The sequence below is a fragment of the Antechinus flavipes genome, chromosome 4 (assembly GCF_016432865.1).
Source record: "Antechinus flavipes isolate AdamAnt ecotype Samford, QLD, Australia chromosome 4, AdamAnt_v2, whole genome shotgun sequence".
Classification (NCBI taxonomy): domain Eukaryota; kingdom Metazoa; phylum Chordata; class Mammalia; order Dasyuromorphia; family Dasyuridae; genus Antechinus; species Antechinus flavipes.
In genome coordinates, this window is record NC_067401.1 from 129961258 (window position 1) to 129986050 (window position 24793).

The 24793-nt window shown below is 39.0% G+C and overlaps 1 protein-coding gene across 1 annotated transcript in view; it reads left to right on the plus strand.

Annotated features, from left to right (window-relative positions):
• Positions 1-23549, plus strand: part of MEOX1 (mesenchyme homeobox 1) — a 29214-nt gene extending 5665 nt beyond the window's left edge. The window contains exons 2-3 of the mRNA XM_051994338.1: positions 20391-20563; positions 21244-23549. Coding sequence (XP_051850298.1) covers positions 20391-20563; positions 21244-21366 — 296 coding nt within the window. The 3' untranslated portion in view covers positions 21367-23549. The remainder of the gene's footprint in view (positions 1-20390; positions 20564-21243) is intronic.
• Positions 23550-24793: the final 1244 nt, after the last annotated feature.

The window sequence follows — 24793 nt, forward strand, 5'->3', positions numbered from 1 at the left end:
ATCCCAGAATAGTTTAACCAATAGGATTAGGGAAAGCACTATATCAAGTGCTTTGGAAGCTATGGGGATGAATAAAACATAATCCCTGTCTTTAAGATGCTCATAACCACTACTCTGTCTTGAAATTCAGGGTGTTAAATCAGTTGGAATCTTCCAGGCTTTGGTCTAGTGGGTGGAGAGGAGGCAAGAAAGAAGGGACACTAAAGAAAGCTCCTCATTCATCTTTTACCAATAAAACCCTTAAGGGGTGTCTGGACACCTGCTTGTTTAAATGGCACATGTTTCCTTTGCCTGCCCCCCTTCTCCCCCTACTCTCCTCCTGAGAGCTAAACTCTTCACTCCACTCCGAAATCTCAAGTGACTGCCCACACTACTGTTCAAGCATATGCCAAACTGCCATTCGCTTCTTTTGGCTCAACTTCCTGTCATTGTCAGCAGTGTGGGTAGGACATAGGACTTGGAGTTAGGAGGATTTGCCTTGGATATTAGATAAATCGACAACTCTCTACCTCAGTTCCCTCATCTGCAAAATAAAGGATTTGTATTTAATATCCTCTTAAAGTTTCTCCCTGCTCTTTCTATTCTCCTATGAAATGTAATATTATCTTACATGGGACCGTTCCAAGGATCTCACTGTTATCAAAGTAAACACCCTTCAGTGATGACAGCTGTTTGGCTCTCTGTTTACTCATCCTTTAAACTAACTGAATGATGGGACCTCCTCACCCCGCTCCCACCCCTCAAAAAAATCATAAGTCAATTGACTATCATTGTGAAAGAAATTGCCAATTTCATGGTAGAGTTCAAAGGAAAAAAGTATTTAATCATATGTAAAACCCCAATTATCTGAGCCCTGGTTCTGCTCTCCTTCCCCTGTCACATTTCTTCCCTGCTTTAATTATGTTTGACACCAGCCAGCCTTACTCTCCTACCTCAGAATCTACATATAAAATTACTATTTGACCACTCAAATATTCTTCATCCTTGGTGCTGCTTTTATTCTTGATGGTTCTGATCCATCAATCAATAAATATTTGTTATCAATTAAACATCTACTATGTGCCAGGCACTGTGCCAAATGCTGGGGATGAAATTCAATAAAGGAAAAACGAAACATTCAAGAAGTTTGCATTCTAAGAGTAAGATGGGATGAGAAAGACATATGTCCGTTTAAAGTCCACTGTGAGGGTTTCTTGGGAATGAAGCCCTTTTGCTCTGGGTACCCCCCTGAGCTACAGTAACCAAGACATGACTTGATCTTTCCATGCCTGAGAGAGGCACAGAGCTTGTGGCAGTAAAATATGCCTCGGACATAAAACTAGCACCAAGAAGGGCAAGGGTCAGTGAGAAAGAAAAAGCCCCACTTTGAGCCACCGTCTGGGCTGCGGCTTCAGATTACACAGAATGTCAGAGCCGAAAAGGACCTCAGAAGCCACCTAGTCCAGATTGTACCAGAGACAGAACTCCCTCTGCAATGCTGCTAACAAACAATCATCCCAAAGACTGGGAGACTTTCACGGACCAGGAATTCATTACCTCACAAGGCAGCGCCTTCTACTTCAGCACATTGTTTCCCCTTATCCTGAAAGGCAATGTATCTCTTGGCAACTATCACCCACAGTTAGGGATTTAGCTATCTGTATTTTAGCAAACCAGCCCCTTCACAGAGTGCTCCAGGCAAATGGCCTCCCAAAGAGTGGAAAGGAGGTTCCAGTCACACACTAATATAAAGGCTAATCCGAAAATAGCATTTAAGAGGCTCCTGAGATGGGATAATTTCTTAGCCCTGGAGTTGTGAGCTTGGAGACAGGGTTTTCAGTTCTACAAAGAAATAGCAATATTTGGAGGGAAATTTCAAGTACAGATTTTAAGGGGGTGGCAGCCAGGTGCTGTAGTGGATGGAACACCAGCCCTAGAGTCAGGAAGATCTGAGTTCAAATTCACTTACTACCTGTGTGACCCTGGGCAAGTCACTTAACCCTGTTTGCCTTCAGTTTCCTCATCTATAAAATGAACTGGAGAAGAAAATTACAAACCCCTTCAGTATCTTGCCAAGAAAACCCCAAATGAGGTCAGGAAAAAGATGGGGGCCATTCTGACCCCAGCAAGGGAACATTACAGGATGGGAGGGGTGAAAAACTTAGGCAAAAACAAAGCAAAACTAAATTTAAAAACTATAAGTAAGCAGATGATGCTTACTTCTAAAGCAAAGCACAAAATGGCACAGGCACAGAATTAACATGAAGAAAGAGGAATAGGGACATATGGTAAAATGGAAAGAGAGTTTCTGGACTTTGGAGTCAAGGGACATGGGTTCAAATTCTAGCTAAACTTAATTTTAGGCAAGTTACTTAGTCATCCTGGATTTCAGTTTCCTTATCTGAAAAATAAAAGGATGGCATTAGATGTCCATTCCAACTCTAAACTGATGCTCCCGGGGTCCAGAAATTCAGCTCCTCCACAAGAACAGAAGACAATGGAAAGGTTCTCACTCCCTTCCTCTTTTCAGCTTCAGGACAAGCATTGATATGGACAGGGTTCAAGAAGAGAAACTAGTTAGTGTTTCAGTTCTATTGTGTTTGTGATGGCATAAACACACAATGGAAACTGGAAAACTTGCGTCCCCAAAGACTCATAGGCAAGAGAGAGCACCAGCTGGAAAGTGATTTTCTAATTGACTTTACCCTCCATCAAAATGCTAAATGAAACCGGGAACAGTATGAAATTGGGGACAAGCAGACCCAGGTTCAAGAGTTCTGGTGCCAGCTTTGTTATTTGTTAGCTGTGCACCCTTAACCAAGCAACCTTTCTCTGCATTTTAGGTTTGGATTGCTTTTTTTCCCCCTTTGTAATAATAACTATTATTATAATTAAGGATGGTGAGGGGTTGAACTGATTATTTTTCCCCACTTAAAAGTATTTTATTTTTTCTAAGCACATACAAAGGTAGTTTTCAACACTCATTTTTATAAGATTTTGAGTTTCAAATTTTTTTCCTCCCTTCCTTCCCTCCCTCTCTCCAAGACAACAAGCAATCTGATATAGGTTATACGTGCGCATCGTTTTAAACATATTTTCATATTTTGTCGTGCTATGAATGAAAAATCAGAACAAAAGGAAAAAAATAGGGAAAAAGACAAAACAACAACAAAAAAGTAAAAATAGAATGTTTCGATTGGCATTCAGTCTCTCTAGTTCTTTTTCTGAATGTGGATGACATTTTCAATCCCAAGTCAATTGGAATTGTCTTGGATCACTGTATTGCTGAGAAGAGCTAAGTCTGTCATAGTTGATCATCACACAATCTTGCTGTTACTGTGTACGGTATTCTCCTGGTTTTGCTTACTTTACTAAGTATCATGAACTGATTTTTTTTTTTTTTTGAGAGATCCCTTTGGTAAACTTGAGTGCTTTTCTCTAGCTTTGGGCTTATCCTTTCTGGGAAATAGACACAGATGCCAGTGTTGATTGAAAATGCGGTAGGATGTGACTCAGTGTCCCTCTCCGGGCTTTGCAGGAATTGCTCGGATGTTTCTGCCCTTCCTTCCCAGTTGTTGGGCTTGATCTGTTTGACCTTCCTCAGGCAGTTAATTCTGCACTCTCCATCACTCTGCTCCCTCCCCTCTTTCACCCATCCCCCAACCCTCCAAGCGAGAGGCAGCCGGAAGTTGGTCTGAATGACTACACAGCTGCAGGCTGGCTAGAAATCCCTTCTCTAGGTTTACAGCCCTCGGGGAGGAAAACGAAATTAAGATCCAAGACTGTGGGTAAAAGAATAGATTTAAAACTGGAAGGGAATAAGGGGAGGTCTAGTCAAATCCGGCTTCAAAGAAGGAACTATCGCTAAAAGTAGCCCAGGATCATCCTTTTAAGTACCTATGGTAGCATTAGAACCCAGGTCCAACATTTGAGTCTTTATACCATGCGAGAGCCCAGAGAAAGTAAAGGGGGAAATTTTATTGTTTATTAATGGTTAAGTGACTAAGCAACTGAATTTGAATAATTTATTAGCTTTAGCCTGTGGGCTACAATTAATCGGCAGTGCTCTGTGTATAGTGGCCACTTAATAAGTGTGTGTTGAACCAAAATGACGGAGCTCCCTGTGTCCCTCCCTTTGCCTCCAGGACAGATGGTACCTATGCCAGATACTATTTCCAGTCTTTTCCAGTAAAAGGATAGCTTTTTGATGTCTAAAAATTTCTTGCCACTCCCTTCCACCCTCAAAGGTGAACTATTCATTTTTATTGACTGAAAAAGTACCCTGGAGGCAGTTAGGTAGTGAAGTGAATAGAGTATAGGTCCTGGACTCAAGAGGATCTGAGTTCAAATTTGCCCTCAAACATTTACTAGCTGTGATTGACTAAAAGAAAAGAAAAAGTACAGTAGGACAAATGCTATTGTGAACTCATTAAAAGGTGTGTACTTGTTTCTTCTCAACAGCTTTTACAAACATTTGTAAAATAGTAATTTATATGGTTATACTCAAGATCTTTTATCTATTGGAAACATAGATTGGTTTCAAGGAGAGAGGTCAAGCTTTGGAGAGGGGAAGACTAGGGTCCTCTTAGGCAAGTCAGAGAATCTCTCGGTGCCTCAGACAAAGCTCTAAGACCATCAGTTTCAGACCAGTACCCCTCTGCACCTGTAGAAAGTGTTTCTACAATAGGAATTTTTCACACTGACAAATAGAGTGTCGTGGATTTAGATCCATAGGGAAGGCCTTAACAGTCATTTTGTCCAACTCCTTCATTTTACATTTGAGGAAACTCAGGCTGATAAGGTTAAGTGATTTAGATCCATAGGCTCCCAGACATAAAGCTAGAAGAACCTCAGAGGCCAGAAAAAAACTGAGACCCAGAAAGGAAGAGAAGGGACTCTCCCAAACTCAACGAGGCATTTAGAATGTATTTTACTACTTAGTGAACATTGACAAATATTCATTATTTAGGAGGGACTGGATTCAAGCTGATATATGTGTACATATAGGTAACAGAGACAGAGGGACAGATATAAGGAGAGACAGAAATAGAAAGAGAAAGACAGGGAGACAAAGAAAGAGACAGAGACAGAGATATGGGGAGAGACAGAGAGAAGAAACACAGAGAGAAGAGAGATGACAAAGACAGAGATACAAATATGGGGAGAGACAAAGAAAAGAGAGAGAGAAAAAAGAGAAATAGACAAAAAAGAGATACAGATATGAGGAGAGACAGAGATAGAGAAGAGAGACAAAAAGAGATACAAATATGGGGAGAGACACATAGAGAGAGAAAAGAGAGACAAAGACAAATATGAGGAGAGACAGAAAGAAATAGAGAAGAGACATAGATATGAGGAGACAGAAAAATGGGGAGAGAAAGAGACAGAGAAGAGAAACAGAGAGAGAGAAGAAGAAGAAGAAAAAGGAGAAGAAGAAGAAGAGATATGTGGAGACAGACAAACAGACAGAAGTGAGGCAGAATCAGAGAGACCAAGATAGAGAGAACACTTCATATGAATTCAGTTCTTTCTAACTAGTGAAATACATATGTATATATGTATATGCACTCATGTATACATGGTATATATATTGTGTATATATATATGCATAGGATAGTGAATATATACTCATGTGTATATATATATATATATATATATATGTAATAGCTAGTGCTTTGAGTTTGCAAAGAAAGCACTTCATAGACATTATCTCCTCACAACAATATTGTTATCTCTGTTTTTATAGGTGAGGAAACTGAAGCACAGTGCAGTTAACTTATTTGTCCAGGGGCACATAGCTAGTTAGTGTTTGAGGCAGGATTTCTATTCAATTGGTTTAGGGTTGTTTTTTTGTTTTTTGTTTTTTTCCTGATTCAGGTCTAGCACTGTATCCACTGTGTCATCTAACTGATAGAATGATACATAGATACATAAATGTATTGTCTACACTTATTTATTAGATTGAATCATTTAAATGACTTTCAGTGACTCCAAACCCATCCTCAAGACTCACACCAAAGGTAGAAGTCACCTAGTCTTACCTCATTTTTACATTTAAAACTGATGTCCAATGAAGTGACAACTGACAGAAATTTGAACCCAAGACCTCTGACTCCAGTGGAATCCACCCTTCTTTCCTCTGACTATTTAAAGGTATTTTGCTGAAAAGCTGTTTTCTTCCTCCCTGGCTTTCAAACATAGAAAGCCTCTCCCAAGCTCATCTGTTTGCTGCCCCCAGCCCTGAGAAGGGGAAGGATTAAAACCCTGGGGCCTGAGCAGATCTTTTGGGCTGCTGCCTTATAGTAAACTTGCTTCTAATTGGCAGCCCTCCATTCCTCCCAAAGTGAGCAGGCTCACCTTCCCAGCCAGCCCCCAGCCATTCAAGTGAGGCTTTCCCACCCAAACTGGCTCCTAGGCTATGGGCCAGGAAAGACTCCCCTTCCTTCTACTTTTTTTTTTTACATCCTTCTTTCCCCCCAAACCAAAAATCCAGAGAAATGGTGTGAGCCGCCCCGGCACTCAGGCATGCTATTTCCTTCGGTGACAGCTAAGAACAGCATCTGGAACTTATAAAAATAAACAAAGCCAGAGGGGGCCTTAGCCCATCCCCCCTTTCCCTTCCTCCAGCTAGTGTGCCCATCTGACCTTACCCCCTACTGTGAGATAGCCCCTCACCTCCCAGTCATTTCCCCACTCCCGCTGACCATCACTGCTCTCAACCCATCCCGACTCAACCTGCCCTCTCTGCCTCATCTAATCCTCCCATCCCCATGACTGACAACACAGTCCCCCTTCCCTCTGTGTCCCCATCTCATCTCATCTCCCCCACTGTCATTCCTTAGAAGTTTAAGTAGACACCAGTTCCTGACTTTCCCCTTCTATGTGGATTCTTTCTCTTCCCTTAATGATATTTTTAAAAAAATATTCATCTAATACTGGAACCTCCATTCATGGTGAGCAGCATGATACAGTACAGAGGAGGCAGAGGACATGAGGGTTCAAATTCTGGCTCTGCTACTCACATCCCGTGCAAATTATAAGCTCTCTGCTTTTTCTTTTCTTATCTGAAAAATAAGAGGAATTGTGTCAGGTGTTCACTGAGATTCCTTTCATTTCTATATCTTTGACCTGAGCAGCCAGGTGGTTCAGTGGATTAAATGTAAAATCGGGAATTAGGAAGAGCTGAGTTCAAATGTGACCTCAAACACCTCCAATGTGACCTTTACCAAATCACTTCACCTCAGTTTCCTCATCTGTAAAATTGGGATAATAATAGCACCTGCTTAGGGTTATTGTGAATATCAAATGACAAGGATTATCATTTAGCACTTAGCACACAGTAAAAACTTATATTGGCAATCATCATTTTTATTACCTGTGTGATCTTAGGCAATCCACCTAACCTCTCTAGACCTCAGTTTCTTCATCTGTAAAATCAGGGGAATTGTATTAGGTCGATTCTAGCTCTAAATCTGTGGGTCCATCATCTTGTGTAACCTTGGAGAAGTTAACCTCTTTGAACCTCATTTTCCTCTTCTGTAAGGTGAAGAGATTGAAGCAGATGACTTCTATGGTTCCTTCCAGGTCTAGATCTGAGTTTCCATGATCATATAACTTAAAAGTTTCTTTGCAATAGAGCAGCAATGTTTTCTTTCCTCTTCCCTGTCTTCAAGATGAGGTGTCATTTCTGTCTTCCTTTCTTTCTTCTTTCTTTTCTTATTTCGTTTTTCTTTCCTTCCTTCTTCCCTTTGTTCCTTTTTTCTTTCTCCTTCCTTCTTTGCTCCTTCCGTCCTTTCTTTCCTTCTTTCTTCCTTCCCTTCTTTCCTTCCCTCCTTTAATTATCCTTTCTTCCCTTTTTTCCTTTCCTCCCTTCATTTTCCCTTTCTTTCTTTCCTTTCCTTTCTTTTTCTTCCTTCCTTCTTTTTCCTTCCTTTCTTCCTGGCTTCCTTCTTTCCTCCTTTTTTTCTTTATTCCGTCTTCCTTCTTTCCTTTATTATTTCCTTACCTTTTTCTTCCTTAATTTCTTTCTCTCCTTTCTGTCTTTCAAAAAAAATTGATTGACTTTTCAGTGGAAAAAAAAGTACTAATTCTGTCTTCAGAGAGCCTGAAATCATAACTTTTATGTTTAGTATATGATATCATGGGGAAATAATTTAACTTTTCTGGACCTCAGTTTCTTCATTTGTAATATAAGGGGTTTGTATGAGATCACTTGAGATCCCTTCCAATTTTAGCTTGATGCCCCCTTTTTTATACTATTCACTTTTCAATGACTCTGCTTCCTGTTCCCAACTAGACCTCTCTCCTATAGCACAGAAGTACAATTAAAAAATTCAACACATTGGTTGTTTCTGGGGCCACATGCCTCATTCCTCATCTACAGTCAACCACCTTTCTATTGAGAGGCAGGAGGAAGGACTTCCTATTAATGTGAGGTATTATTTCCAAGTTAATCCACTGCCTGACACTGAAATTGAACTTCATAGGTTCGGAGTGGTCAGTAGTATGCAAGTGGGTTCCTCCAAGAAGTCTGACCTCCTAGAGTTTGAGCCTTCTTTCAGCCAAAATTAAAATGCTGACTTTAGGCAAGACTGCCAGATGTGACAGCTCTTTATGAAATAATCTGCTTTGCACAGCATAAAAGTACATCATAGAAACCACAATAACACACACATATACATCCATTCGGCAGCTGTGAAGGCACACTCAAGGATTTCATAAAAGAATTTCTGTATTGGTATCTTCCTATAAACAAGAAACTTGAGTCCCGTTGACCCATGTAATTGTTGACTTGGGATAAACTCTCCAAAGAAGGTTTCTATGGCTTGGCATGGGGGTTAGGGGCATTGGGCTCCTGCCCACAGACAGGACCAGCCAATGCTGAGCTATTGGAACTTTTGAAGATGTATTTATTGCTATGTCTTGAGGAGCCAACATAGGAGAAATAAACTAGAATTTTGTTATAATCAATCAGTAAGCATTTATTAACCACCTACTATGTGTCAGTTACTGTCCACTCTAGGAATGCAAAGACAAAAATAAAATATCCTTGACCACAATATGTACTCATATAGCTACATAGATATAGATATAGATATAGATATAGATATATATATATATATATATAGCTGCATGGGCAGCTAGATGGTACAGTGGTTAGATCACTAGGTCTGAAGTCATGAAGACCCAAATTTAAATTCAGCTTCAGATATCTTCTAGCTGTGTGACACTGAGCAAGTCATTTAACTCGATTTGCCTCAATTTCCTCATCTGTAAAATGTAAAATTTCTTTGCCAAGAAAATCCTAAATGGGGTGACAAAGTCAGACATGATAGAATAATAACAATTTGCTGCAGCCTGTATGTAGTAACAGAGATAGAATTCCAAATCCAACTATGAGAAAATATATTTTTAAAAACCAAGCGTCTTTTAGAGGATTTTTCATGCAGCTCAAGGTCATGTGGAATGTCTGTTGTGATGCTTGGGATTCCCCCTCACTGACTAACCATGCTAACAATAAATATGTCTTCCTGGATTAGTGCATTCCCTGCTCTCTTTATACTCCATCTGTATTTACAGTAGGGAAGGAAGAAGAGAAGAACAGGAAATCATGTTACCTGTCCCCAGTGGGGACAGAAAGCTCCATGGAATTTAGGGAAAGGGGAAGGGAGACCTTGGAGAACAGGATGACAGGAGGGGCCCCAGGACCTGCCTGGTATATTAGCGTTCTCAGATTTAAGGCTGGAAGAGACATCAGGAAATACCTAATCCAATTCTGACATTTTACATCAGAAGAGGAAGAGAAGGGAAGGGTTTAAGCACAAGGTCCCACAGAAAGTAAATATCAGAGTTAGAATTCGAATCTAGGCCTTTGACTCCAAGTCTGTGCTCTTCCCTTTATATCACACCCTGCTGCCTCATGTACTACATCCTTCTTGCATATTATGCAACTACAACAAACATACATTTGAAAAAACAAGAGCCAATAGATTTAAAAAGTAATACACACACAAAAACCCCAAGAACTCAGATGGGAAGGCACCAGAGGAAATCATTTAATCTTTCAAGATTTCAGTTTTCCTATTTGTCAAATAAAGGTATTGGACAAGAAGGTCTTTCTATCTCTAAATCAATGCTCTATGACCAAGTTGAAGGGATAGGCTAGGAATTCCTGATTCAGCTACACAGAACAATCTGTTCTACCAAAGTGTGTAGGGGAAAGGATCTCCAAGAGATGCTACAAAATGACCACTCCCAGCCTCAGTTCCAGTACCCACCCAGCCTGGGAACAAATTATCTGCTGAAGAGATCTTTTCAAGAGATATGTGCATGTCTCTTCAAGCCTTAGACAAAGGCTTGTCCCAGAGCAAACCAACATAGCCCTGCTCCTTTGTTTCAAGTAAGGAGCGTAGGGGAGAGAGACTGAGGAGGACTAGACTTAGGAAAAGCTTCCTAATGATCTGAGTGGTTGGAAAATGGAATGAAATGCTTTGAAAGGAAGTGAGTTCCTCATTTGAGATATTCAAACAGAGACAATAGAAAGGGAAAGAAGTCTTAGAGAAGATGTCTTTGCAGGCAAAGGTTGATCTAAAAATTTGTGCCTCTAAGATTCTGTTTAGAGAAAGGGACTAGGTAGGGCTCCCATATCTGGCTGAGGGAGTGACATGGAGCACTCCAATCATGACATCAAAACTCTCAAGTCAAACCATAAAAAAAAAAAAAAACCCACAAGGATCGAGAAGGAGGAGTGGACTCAAAGAGGCCAGCCCTTTGTCCTATCCTGGTTAGGAAAGCAGAGACTAGATGAGAGCAAACTCTTCCTGTTCTTGTGGTCCTCCCTTGATCATCTTCTCTCCTTATTCCAGGAAAGGGAGATGAGATAGCAAGGGAACATGGAAATGGCTTTATTGATCAGTCCTTTCCTTTCCATGGACCATCTAAAGTCCATGGAAAGATATATGGTCACCATACACTGAAGCTTTGTGTATGGGTATAGGTGGTATCCTCAAATCTTAGTCCAAGCTCTAAGAGTACAAAACTGAACCAATACTTTTGGGACATCCTGTATGAGTGTGGTTTGTGTTTTATATTTCTTTCCATAGGGAATTAGAAATTAGATCTGTGATTTCACTGTTATAGGAAACTCCCATATGGAGAAATTCCTTGTTCTGCTGGTGCAGGTCAACACCTCTTCTGAAACTTAGTGTTACATAGTCCTTGAGAACATTGAGAAGTGATTTGCCCAGGACCACTTGGCCAATATGTACTAAATGCAGAATTTGAACTCAGGTTTTCCTGGCTCCAATCCTATCTAATTTAGAGAGTTGCCAAGAAGCACTGAGAATTTGTGACCTGTCCAAGTATAGCTGCCATAGCTGGAGGCAGCTGTGTAGTACATAGGATAAAGCACTGAACCTGGAATCAAAAAAATCTGAGTTCAAATCCAGCCCCAGATGCTTATTAGCTCTGTGACCTTGGACAAGTCATTTAAGTTTGCCTATCTACTATACCAAGGTGCCTGACTTAAAGTAACCTGTTACCTTGTTTCCACCAAAAACAACTCTGGTGGGGCTGGGGGTGGGGGGAAGGAAATATCATTATATCCATTTTATAAATAGGAAAGAGCAGATGTCATTATACTAAAGACAGAAAAACTGAGGCTGAAAGAAATTAATTTTTCCCCTTTGACATAGTGTTGGTTAGTAGAAGAGTTAAGGCAGAAAAACTCTGGATTTTCCATTGTTTTCCAGGAGGCTCAGGACCTCCCAGTTTATATGTTGTTAGGAGGGCCAAGTCCATGACAGTAACCTTATCCCAGGGTTCAGGACCCAAGTCCAGCTTTAAGTTAGCCAAGATCTTTTCAACTGCTCTCTCCCTTCCTGTCTCTATCCCTCTTCCACCCTCTCCCCAGGGTTTGTCCTTCATTAAGAGCTCTCTATAGTTGAATTATAGAAGTTAACACCTAGATGTTTGGGAGAAAAAACTAAGAGATTTGTCCAGAGGACAGAGTCCATAACCAAGGATAAGATGTGACAGCTGATCCCACTACATTTCTTTCCAACCCTCATCCCCCCTCCCATTCTCTATCTTTCCCCATCCCTTGCCTGAACTATGACCTATCTCCTTGACCTGGCAATGGAATGTAAAGAAATTCATTATTTGAGCTGATGAGCAAACCCCCCACCCCCTCCCAAACGGTTGCTTCTTCCAAGCAGACTTAGTGGTAGGCAGGCTGGAGTAATTCCTTCCTTGGTTAATGATCCCTGACAGAAAGGCAGGATCAGGAATCCTCAGGGACCCAAACATTTTTGGCCCTGTGACCCTGAGCCCTTTCCCCTCACCTCACTTCCTCTTCCCTCCTTACTTTCCCCAGTTTCTGTTTCTTGAAAGGTCTGACCCCTCTCCTTTCCCAAGGTGGGCCGGCTGTTTTCCCTGCCAAAAAAAAAAAATGACCTCTACTTTTCTCCCCACCTCTATCCCTAGGGTAAAAGGGGCTCAATGATGAGCAGACCTGGAATTTAATTCATATATCATCTGTTAAATGAAAATATTTCACTGCCTACTTTATCAAATTCTTACAAGGAAGTGTGTTGAATTGTAAATAAAATAAAATTGTATTTTTAAAAAGTTTTTTAAAAGAGGAAGTGCTTTGTTAATCTTAAAGAACTATATGGACAAGAGCTGTTATTATGGTTAGATTCTAAAAGCTTTGGAAAATATTGTATCAATAGTCATAGCCATTTTCTCCAGCAATTTCCTAATATTATTATTTTTGTTTATTTATTTCATTCATGACTTCCGGATCCCATTTGGGATTTTCTCTCCAGCCCATTTTACAGATCAGAAAACTGAGGCCAGCAGAGTTAAGTGATTTGCTCAGGATCACACAATTAGTAAGTGTCTGAAGCCAGATCAGAACATTAGAAAATGAGTCTTTTCTGACTCCAGAGCTGCCACCCAGATGCTCAAATTATCATTGTCATTGAGAATCTATTGAAAGCAAAAGTCAGGCTCATCTCCTCATTACCTTCCCTATCCCCATTCTCCATTTCCCACTCCCACCAAAACCCCAGCATCACAAGGTTACTCCTGTATTTGGTACTTCTTTGTTCTACTTCCCTGGAATGCCCCCCCACTGCCTCCTTTCTCTCATATCCCTCCCATCTTGACTCTTAGTCTAAGTTCTTTCTACCTTATAGAATCCTTCCTAAGCTTTTTAAACCACCCTATCTCTAAACCCTCCTATGCCACACATACTCAGTACCAGAGAACTGTTAATGTTAATTATGTTAATCATGAATGTCCAAATGTATTGTCAATTTCTTGGGGACCATATTTTATGTTCCTATGCAGGGAAGTGTTGGAGTAGATAAAATCAGTTCCCAAAGGATGGTAAAATTTTCAGTGAGTATTTATACTTCTGAGATCAGCAAACAGCTACAAATCAGGGCTTGATTGTTTTGTTTATTATCTTGACTTAAGAAAGTGATGGAGAAAAATGTGAATGCAGATTACACTTGAAAGTCTGTTGTGCATTTGTGGGGAGCCAGTATATTCGTATTTGTGCTTTTATGTTCTACACAGTTTCTAATGTAGTACTACACATAACAATAAATATTTCCTGAGTATTACACATTTTTTAAATTGGTATAAATATCCACAGATAATGGTTGGCTTGAATCCTACCAGGTTCTTGAATAAATTAATGAACAAGCTTTTCATAACCTCTTACTATGTGTCTAGAACTTCAAGTGGACGGATATATCCCAGGACAGCAAAATTCCCTGGAAAAGAAGCACTGATACCAGACTGCAACCCCCTCCCTCCTCCACACTCAGTGCCTCCCACCTGGCCCGAGGCTCCAATTCCAAATCCTTGTTGATTTGGGGTGTTTGTGGCTTTCTCTGCACTTTGTCTAAATGACTTAAGGGGGAGAATCCAGACCTCCTCAGAGGCCCTGCAGCCAATTCATCTTAATGATGTAAAACCTGAGGCCACATCATAGAAATTACTTGGTAGAGGGATGGGGGTAGAGTGGAGAAGGGATTAACAAGCGCAAAGTGGTTTGTGCAGAGGAAGGATGGGGAAACCCAACACTGTCTGCTCACGAATTGTTTTAGCATGAGTCTTTCCTTGGCTTTTCTGCGGAGGGAAGGAGCCAACTATTCCCCTCTCCATTTCCTCATGTGCTCCCCAAAAAGCCCAGGATAAGGAAAGAAGCCCAGGACAGAGATACTGAAAATCTCAATTGTTTGCTAAGCATATTTCCCATAATGGTAATGGTGACAGTGGTAGTAATGATGATAGCAGTAGTAATTGTGAGTGAAGGTCATAAGATCATAAATTTAAATTAGGGTGCTACCCACTGTGAGTTACCTGCCCAACTTGGCACTTCCCAGCAGCCAGCTACTACCTGGATTCAAAGTACTCTGTGGATCTATTTTCTATAGTTTATAAGCCCCCATCAGTGTGTTTCCCTTTTATAGACAACAATTACACAAAATCAGCTCAAAGCAAAGGCATTTACTGAAATAAGACCTAAAGAACAATAGCTACAATGTTGTCCCTTACTATGAATCTGGGGGAAATTCTTCAACAGATACATTAAGCATCAGTGGGAAGAATGAACACATATACAAAGTATACTGGTTGAGAGACGAAAATATAGAAAATACTTGTAGCCAAGACAGCCTATACATCTGACACTACAGAGCCCAGATATTATTTCTTTTCTTCTTACAATTCTTCCGTATGTCATTTCTTCTAGGCATGTCATTCAGCTGAGTTCCTAAGACCTTCTCTTCTTTGAATCTGTTTTCAAAATTTCAAGACTATTTCTCCTTTAAATTTCATATCTAGTTCTATTTTCTGCTTCCCAATGTCATAATTTCTCAACTCTCTACTTCTTCCCTTTCAATATAATGTCTCTCTTCTAAGGAAGGAGATATTCCCTCTCAAGATTTGGGTCTTAACTTCACAGCTGAGTTTTTTCTCTGCTACTAAAGGTCACATTCTTCAAAGCTACCTGGAATTGGTGTTAATGACTGGCTCCTGAAGTTTGGCTGAAAACTTTTTTCACACTTCTTAGAAAGGGGAAAGGAGTGTAACAAAATTTCCTTCTAATTCTATCACCTTTGAGTGACAGATTCCTTAAGGCTTTCTTTAAGATTTTAAAATCTTGTCCTTATTATGACTCTTAACTTTCTATTTTATTGACTGGGCCCGAAAGGGAAGAAACCAGTAAATTAGTTGATCCAGGGTGTCCTGATCAGCTCACTCCACTAAACTAGTAATAGTAATAAAAAAAGAAAATGATGATGATGTGAGGTAATGGTTGGAAAGATAGACTGGCTTAAAGTCCCTTGGAGACATATTGGCTCTCTGGGCAAGTCACTTAATTTCTCATTGCCTCTGAGAAGCTCTCTAAAACTAGAAATTAACAGGTGCTAAATCTGTAAAAGTAAAGGGAGTTCCTACTGGGAATTCCAGACAGCAGTGAGATCACAGTTAAGATCTAACAACAATAAAAATGTTTACATTGAGCCTTATATAGCACACTATAGGGAGTGGAATATTGGATTTGGAGTTAGGAAAACTAAGTCAAATCCTAACTGTGTGACATTGAGTGAGTCATCATTTCTTTTACTTCAGTTTTCTAATAGGTAAAATGAGAATCCTCACAGAGTTGTTATATGTGAATAATAAATAATAATAGTAGTAACATGGAAAGCTAATAAATTATTGCAAAGTATCTTTTTGATAACATGGAATAATGTGTAAGTAAACCATAAGTCAATATATAAAGTTCATTTGTTATTATGAAGTGCTTTTCTCTTTGTATCTTGGTGAAGCAGTTTGTATAAAGGTCTCTATCCAGATGTTATAATCAGAAAATGGAAAGGTCTAATGAATTCAGGATTATGCAGCTCAAAAATGTTAAAAGTCTCTCTCCCTATTGCCAATTTAGTATACTTTTCTTCCATCCCATTCTATACCTCTTATGTCATGATGCAGGACCTTTTGTTATAAGTTTTTGTAGATAAGAATCAGAAATTTCTGTGCATGTGGCGAGAGGAATAAGAAGACCTTGGTTTGAAGACCAATTCTGCTACTCAAACCTTATGTTACCTTAGACAAGTCATTTTCCATCTATAAAGTATTATCTTAGATGATCTTTATGATCATTTCCAGTTCTAAATCTACAAATCAACAAGCTAAATCTTACTCATCCTTCAAGATCTAATTCAAAATCTTCCTCTTCCTTGAAGCCTTCCTGGACTGATCCAGTCTAAGCCTTCCTTTCCCTGAATTCCTAAATAGAGTAGTCACTGTCTGCATCATTCAATTAGTTTTTCTTGTGTCCTAGGCCCAATTAGGTTGTAAGTTCCTTGAGATCAGGAGGTCTGTCTGGGAAAATAGAATAGGAATCAGGAAACTCAATTTTGGGTCTTGGCTCTGGTGTGACCTGAGGTAGTCACTTAACCCCTCTGCATTTAAGGTCATATAATGCCAAGGATATTGTAAGGAAATAATTCTATGACCTTGAAAGTATTATAAACATGTGGAAATTATTAAATGAATGAATGACTCAATTCATTATCTTTCCCAAAAAAACTTCCTCTCTTCCAAACTTCCCTATTGCTATTAAAGGAACTACCCTCCTCCCAATCACCTGGACTCACAACTGAGGAGTCACTCTTTGTCCCTCTTCTTCTTTCTCACTCCCTGTATCCAATCATGGTCAATCATCAAATTGATCTTACAAACAAGTATTACCCTATCACCCAATATCTACTTAAGGGTTCCCTATCTCATCTAAAATCAAATATAAATTCCCCCTCTTGGTATTCAAAGCTTTTTATAATCTTGCCTCTTCTTACTTTTCCAATCTTTTTTATTTTTTTTTTCTTTTTTTGGCAAGGCAGTAGGACTTAGATGACTTGTCCAGGGTCACACAACTACTATCAAGTATTTAAGGCTGGATTTGAATTCAGGTCCTCTTGATTCCAGGATGGTACTCTATCCACTGAGCTACCTAATTGTCCTTTTTCTAGTCTTCTTAAGCCTTATTTCCCTCTACAATCTCCAATCTTATGACACTGGTTTCCTTGATGTACTTTGTATACCATACTCAACCTATCTACTTTGGGCATTTTAAAAAATTATTTAATATTTTATTTTCAAACGATTTTAACATTTATTTTTTAATTTTTGAGTTCCAATTTTTCTCCTTGCCTCCCTTCTCACACCCAAACCTATTGAGGGTTTACCAATAATTCAATTTGGGTTTCACATGTATAGTCATACAAAACATATTTCCATATTAGCTATTATATATTTCCATATTTCCATATTGTGAAGGAAAACAGACCAAAAAAACTCAAGAAAAAATAAATAAAATATGACTCAATTTGTATTTAGATACCTTCAGTTCTTTTTTTGAATTGAAAGGGGATGGATAGCATTTTTCATCATAAGTTCTTCATAGTTGTCTTGGATCATTGTATTGAGAATAACTATTCATTCACAACTGATTATCTTACTATCTTGCTTACTTTACACACAGTATATCTCACTTTCTATCAGCTCATGTAAGTCTTTCCAGATTTTTCTGAGAACATCCTGAACAGCATTTCTAGCAGCACAATAGCATTCCAACACAATCACATAGCACAGTTTGTTCAGTCATTTTGATGGGCATCCTCCCCGTTTTCAACTCTCTCTCTACCACCAGAAAAGAATTGCTAAAAATATTTCCATGCATACAGGTCCTTTCCCTTCTTGTTTTTAATCTCATTTTGGATACAAACCTAGTAGTGGTATAGCTAAATCAACAGTTTGCATTGTTTTATAGCCCTTTGGGTATAGTTCCAAATTGTTCTAAAGAATGGTTCAATCAGTTCACAACTCCAAAAACACTTCATTAATGTCTCATTCCCCCCCCCAACATCTCCTTCAACATTTAGCATTCTCCCTTTCTGTTCTATTAACCAACTTAATAGATATGAGGTGGTACCTCAGAATGGTTTCAATTTGCATTCCTCTGAACAATAGTGATTTAAAGCACTTTCTCATATGTCTATAGATAGCTTCAGTTATTTCATCTGAAAATTGTTCCTATCTCTTGATCATTTCTCACTTGGGGAATCAATTGGTGTTATTTTATTGTTTCTTGATTTGTTATAAAAATCATTCATTTCCATTTGCTCAATTTGCTTCAGTGAGCTTTTGTACTTCCTTTTCCATTTGGCCAATTCTACTTTGTAAGTTTTGTTGTTGTTTTTTTTCAGTCCCTCTGTTTTCATTAGGCTAATTCTTCTTTTCTAGGCATTCTTCTCCTCACTGGTTTTTTTGTATCTCTTTTACCATTTGGCCTAGTCTGTTTTTTAAGGTATTATTTTCATCAGTATTTTTTTGTTCCTTTCATATCAACCTGTTGACTCTTTTTCCATGATTCCCTTGCTTCATTCTCATTTCTCTTCCCAATTTTTCCTCTACCTCTCTTAACTGATTTTCAGAATCCTTTTTGAGCCATAACCTGAGACCAATTCATATTTTTCTTGGAAGCTTTGAATGTTGGAATTGTAACTTTATTAATGTCTTCTGAGCAGATGTTTTGACCTTTCTTGTCACCATAGTAACTTTCTATTCTCTGCCATTTTAACTCTCCCTCCTTCTCTGGCATTTTCCCTGGCTTTTCCTTCCACCTGGAATGTTCTTCCTCCTCTCTACCTCCTAGTTTCCCTGACTTCCTGGCAATCTCACCTAAAGTCCCATGTTCTGCAAGATGAGCAAGATGATTTTCCTAATCTTGAATCTCAATGCTTTCTTTCCCTCAGAGATTACCCAAGATTTATCCTGTGTATCTTTTATTTGTACCTAATGGTTTTCATGTTGTCTCCTCCTATTGGACTGGGAGCTCCTTGATAATGTATTCCTAGCACTTATCACAGCAGTGGAATTAAATAAATATTAGTTGACTATTGGGAGCAATTAGGTGGCACTGTTGATGGAATGCCATACCCAAAGTCAGGAAGAGCCATCTTCCTAAATTCAAATCTGGCACAGACACTTAGTAGTTGTATGATCCTAGACAACTCATTTAGCCTTCTTTGCCTCAGTTTTTTCAGCTGTAAAATGAGCTGCAGAAGGAAATGGGAAACCACTCTGGCTTACTTTAACCAAGAAGAGTCACAGAGAGTTAGACATGACTGAAAAAATAGTTGACTGACTAACAATGATTATCTAAGCATACCCAGCTTTCCTTGTCAGCATATCCTTTTACATTTCAAAAGAAAAAAATTGTATTTCCTTTTCTCCTTCATTCCATCTCCCCCTATCAAACACATTGAAAAAACTGATCAATCTATGAATTTCTAATGTTCTTTAAAATAGAATGTAGACTCCTTGAGAGCAGGAACTTTTAGTTGTCTTTGGGTCCCACGATCAAACACGATGAACACAATTAGGTGTTTAATGAATGCTTATGATAATAAATTTAGAGCTGGAAGGGAGCTCAGAGAAGAGCAGCTAATCCAATCTTATCATTTTACAAATGAGAAAAATGAGGCCCGAAGTGTTAAGTGGTTTAGTCAAGGTCATACAATTAGTATCGGAAGTAGAATTAAGGACAATTCCAATAGATTTGTGATGGAGAGAGCTATCTGCATCCAGAAGAAGACCTTGGGGACTGAATGTGAATCACAACATAATATTTTCAGCTTTTTTGTTGTTGCTATTGTTTGCTTGCTTTTTTTCTTCTTTCTCATTTTTTCCCTTTTGATCTGATTTTTCTTGTGCAGCATGACAAATGTGTAAATATGTTTAGAAGAATTGCACATGTTTAATTTATATTGGATTACTTGCTGTCTAGGGGAGGGAGGCAGAAAAATTTGGAACACAAGATTTTGCAAGGATGAATGTTGAAAATTAGCTTTGCATGCATGTATTTTGAAAAATAAAAATATTATTGAAAAAGAAGTAGAATTAAATTTAATTGAATTATATTGTTGAATGTTTTATCTCTACTTATCTATATATAAATGTATTTATAACTATAGGTATTTGTATGTATATAAAGAGTTATATACTGTTATATGCTGTGTATGTATATGTAAGATAGGTACAATTGAAGGGGTTAAGAGGATTTAGAACAAGAGCAAAAAGAACAGTCCAAGTTACTTGAAAGTGACACACTGTAGAGGTGAGGGAGGTTAGACAAAGGTGCTATCTTTTCCATTGGAGGTCTTTTAAAATGGAAAAGGAGAGGAACAGACCTACTTAAATGCAGAAGGAAAACACAGTGGCTTCTAGAGAAGCCTTCTCTAGGCTTCTGGATTCTCCAATTAGTGTCTTCCTTCTGAGAATAACAATTTCTCTGCATCCTTTGCACTTTCTCTCTCAACCCCCAGAAAACCAGGATTGCAGAGGAAAGCCAGAAACCAGCAGCAAAGCTCGCAAGGAAAGAACCGCATTCACCAAGGAACAGCTGAGGGAACTAGAGGCAGAATTTGCCCATCACAACTACCTGACAAGACTCAGGAGATATGAGATTGCTGTGAACCTGGACCTCACTGAGCGCCAGGTGTGAGAACCTATTTGGCTTTCATTTTCCCTATTCTTTGTTCTTTTCTTCTTATCTTCCCATTTTCTTTCCTTCCTTTCCTTCCCTATCCCTCCTCTTCTTTCATTTCCATTCTCCCCCTTTCCTTACTCCTTCTTTAACTCTTTCCTCCACATTCATTTTTCTATCCTTCCACTTTCCTCCTCTATCCCCCTTTTCCCAATTGCCTCTCTTCATCCCTCCTTTCTCTCCATTTTCTTTCCTTCTCCTCCTTCCTTTTATTCCATTCTTCTCCTTTTTTCTTCTCTTAATCCTTTCCTCTTCTCTCCTTTTTCTCTCTTCCCAATGCCCCTTGCTTTTTCCTTATTTTCTTTCTCCACACCTCCTCTTCCTCTCCTCACAGTTTCTTTATCTTCTTTTTCCTGACCTTTCCTTTGTTTATGTAATGACTATCTTTCTGTGTCCCAGATGATCTTAAGGTTTGTCCTCAGGCAGATTCTTGAGCTTTCTGGAGTAGTTGATAGGGAAGATAATGAAGCATGTCAAAATATTGAAGATGCACCCTTTTCCATCTCTGTTTTTTGGGCATGTTAGGCAAACCAGCTATTCTATCCTTAGGACTAGACTAAACAATAACATAGGGAAGAGGTCACATCAATGCTAAAAATCACTGAATCTGTCTTCATCCTTTCTTCCCCAAGGTCAAAGTGTGGTTCCAAAATCGAAGGATGAAATGGAAGCGGGTGAAAGGTGGGCAACCTGTTTCCCCCCAGGAGCAAGATACTGAAGATGTAGACTCTGCAGCTTCCTTAAGTTCAGAGTGAGATCCCCCATGAAGAGAGTAATGGGACTGAGAGCTGTGATCCCAAACAACTCTTCCCTCTACCTGCCCCATTCTACAGACTACACCTCTGAAACTCTAAGGGACATCCCCAAAACTCTTCTCCTCTCTGTGCCTCTTGGAAGTCAGCTCCTCTGGAACCTTGAAGCTCCAGAGGGGAGAAAATGTTCTGTTTGATCTAACTCACTGATGCTGTCTACTTCAAAAAAATGACTCAATACCTCTCCCACGTCCCATCCCTATCCAACCAGAAAGCCATTGGGTGCCTACATCAGGAAGCAGTTGCAAAAACTGGAGACTCTAAGACAAGAAAAAGGCTTCCCTTTTTCAGCCAAGGTGGCTCTTCTGGGGCCTTTCTGGACCCCTGACTGATCCCCTACCCCAATCCCCAGCATCTCCTATTTCCTTTCCCAGTCCCATCATGGAGCCAGTACTCAAATGGGTACTCCTAACTTCATATGAGAAATGTTTTCTCTATCCAGTGGCACATACAATGGACCCAGTGACAACCTTTCAGAATGAGAACAAACACAGGAAAAAGACATCTCTTTCCTAGCCCTCATCCCAACCAGTCTGACCTGCAAGTTCAAGACTTTGGATCTCTCCTCCCAGATATTCGATATTTAATATTTTTGATATTTGAAATCTTCCAGAAAACAAATGTAAGAGAGTTTGCCATGGGTAGAAAGCTCTTGGAGAGTCTACTTTGCTATGACTCTTCCCTTCCCCTTTGATCTAACAAAATTTGCTTTACAAGGATCTGGCCATGAAGCTAAGCAACCCATTTCCTAGTTGGAATATTACCAGATAGCCAAAGCCTTAACCTCAGAATGAGTGGGAGGTTGAAGGCAGCATATTGGGAATTATAGAGTTGGGTCACACGAAACTTGTGAACAAGCCTGTTCACATCTATTTTAACTGCCACTAATTCTGTTGAAGGAAAAGAGAAGAGACATACTCCTTCTTACAACTAAATATCTCTACAAGACTGATGACCTCCTCCATATCTTATTCAGTGTAACACTGAGCCCACACTTAATGTGGTACAATGACAGAAAAAACACTGCCTTTAGTGATAGAGACCAAAGTTCAAATCTCAGCTCTAACACTTATCACTTGTACTGTCATTTCATATCTATGCATGGACCTCAGTTTCTCTATCTATGTAATCAAGGAATTGAACTACTCTGAGATCCATTTGATGTATAGATCTGTGATTAACGACAAATATCTGAAAATGATAATGGTCTGGGAGCTGGGATTTAAGTATTATAAATGAGGTCCCCAATACAAAGAAAGTCAATAGTAAGGCTGGATGGCCTATGAAAAAGGAAAGGTATCTGATGTCAGTGTTCCATGTCATAACAGAACTTCAGCACTAAGTATTTCAAATGAAATATCCACTTTTTGTACCAACAGATCCATCTGTACTCTTTTCAACTCAATGCAACAAACTTATTTCATATTTACTGTATGCTGAGCTCTATGTTTCTATACCTTGTCCATAGTTGGGTTATAGTTCTCATAATTTGTACTTCCCTATGGTGGGGTAATAATGCTGATAGTCAGGGATGTGCCTATGGGAGCACATCTAATCCTGTTGCTGGGTGATAAGGTGGATCAAGTGCTAAGCATTTCCCGAGTTCAAACACAGTCTCGGATGCTTCCTAGATGTGTCACCCTGGTCAAGTCATTCAATCCTGTTTGCTTCCATTTCCTCTTCTGTAACATGAACTGGAGCAGGAAATAGTGAAGCACTTTAGTATCTTTGTCAAGAAAACATCAAATGAGGTCAATTAAGAATTGAATACAACTGAAAACAACAGAATGACTGAAATCCTGATGCTCTGGTAGATGGTAACATATCTTCCTGGGAAAGAGAACACCTCCCCCCATTCGGCAAAGAAGACTCCACTCAACTTTATTTCTCAGTCCCCCTGAGTCAACCCAGTGCAGAGGGTAAGGCAGCCAGGGATTGCGTCTTTGATCTTTCATACATGGTTTTAAATGGTCATGAAAACCATGGAAATTGATCTTCAACCAAGATGACTGATTTTAGCATCTGTAATTTTTTGTAAAGTAAACTGTATATTTTTCATCAATCTAACATCATTATTCTTTATAACAAAAATCCTGAAGAAAAAAATCAATAAAAAATACAAAATACATGGGCGTTTTTCTTCTTTCCCCCTGATCTTGTGCACATTTATCTTTAATTTCTAGTAACAATCCTGATTCTTTCCTGAATGAAACTAGAAAAATCTCATCAAATAGTTTGTCTTTGCCTACAAAGCAAATTGGGAGGAAAAGACATTCTGCAGATGGAACTATTTCTCATCTTCCTTTCTATATATTTCTGAAAAGTGGTATAAAGGAAGTCTTGGCCAAACAAGATATTTTCACATTCACATCAAGTCACATTGACTTGAAATATAATTTCTCTCATAAAAATAAATGTCTGGTGCAGGGGGGTTATGTAACAATACTTGTCTATACACCAATGCCAATCAATTTGGGAACATGTTGAGATTAAGGTTGAGGTACTATCGAGACATACATATAGGAATGTACAGTTTGACTGTAGGAGATGTGGGGCTGAGAAGAGACTGCTACTGGAGATAAAGGCTATGGAAATCATCTTCTAAAAGATGATAACTAAAGCCATGGGAGCTAATGAAATAATAACAATGATAATAATTGGCATTTATAACACTTTGAGGTTTGAAAATTGTTTTATTTTTATCTTTTTAACAGTTTGGGGAGGCAGAATATAATAATTACCCTCATTTTACATATTAGGAAATTGAGGCATAGATTGATTAAAATACTTGCCCTGGATTATATAGCAAAGTAAGTTTCTGAGGCAGGATTTGAATTCAAGTCTTTCTGACTCCAAGGATAGCATTCTATCCACTCTGCCATCTAAATACCCAGAAAAAAAAAGGTGAGGTATAAAAATGAAAGAAATGAATTGTAGAATCTCAAAATTGGAAAGGACTTCAAAAGTTCCTCAATTCCAACCCATGAATTGAACAATAATTACCTCCACAACAACTCTGGCAAGAGGGTATCCAGTCTTTGTTTGAAGATCTCCAAGAAGGGAGAACCCACTATCTTCCAAGGTAAGACATTCTACCTATAGATAACTTGTAGGAACTTTTTCCTTAAAGATCAAAGGCTGAAGTTAGGGAAGCCTACATTTAGAACAAAGACTAAAAAGAGGAAATGATAAAGGAAAAAAAGATAAATGGGAGAGGGGGAAGAAAGCATGAGTATAGACCATTAAAAATCAAAAAAGGTGGGCAGCTAAGTGCAATGGATAGAGCATCAGCCCAGACCTAAATTCAAATCCAGCTTCAAATACTTATTATCTGTGTGATCAGAGGCAAGCCACATAAGCCTGATTGCCT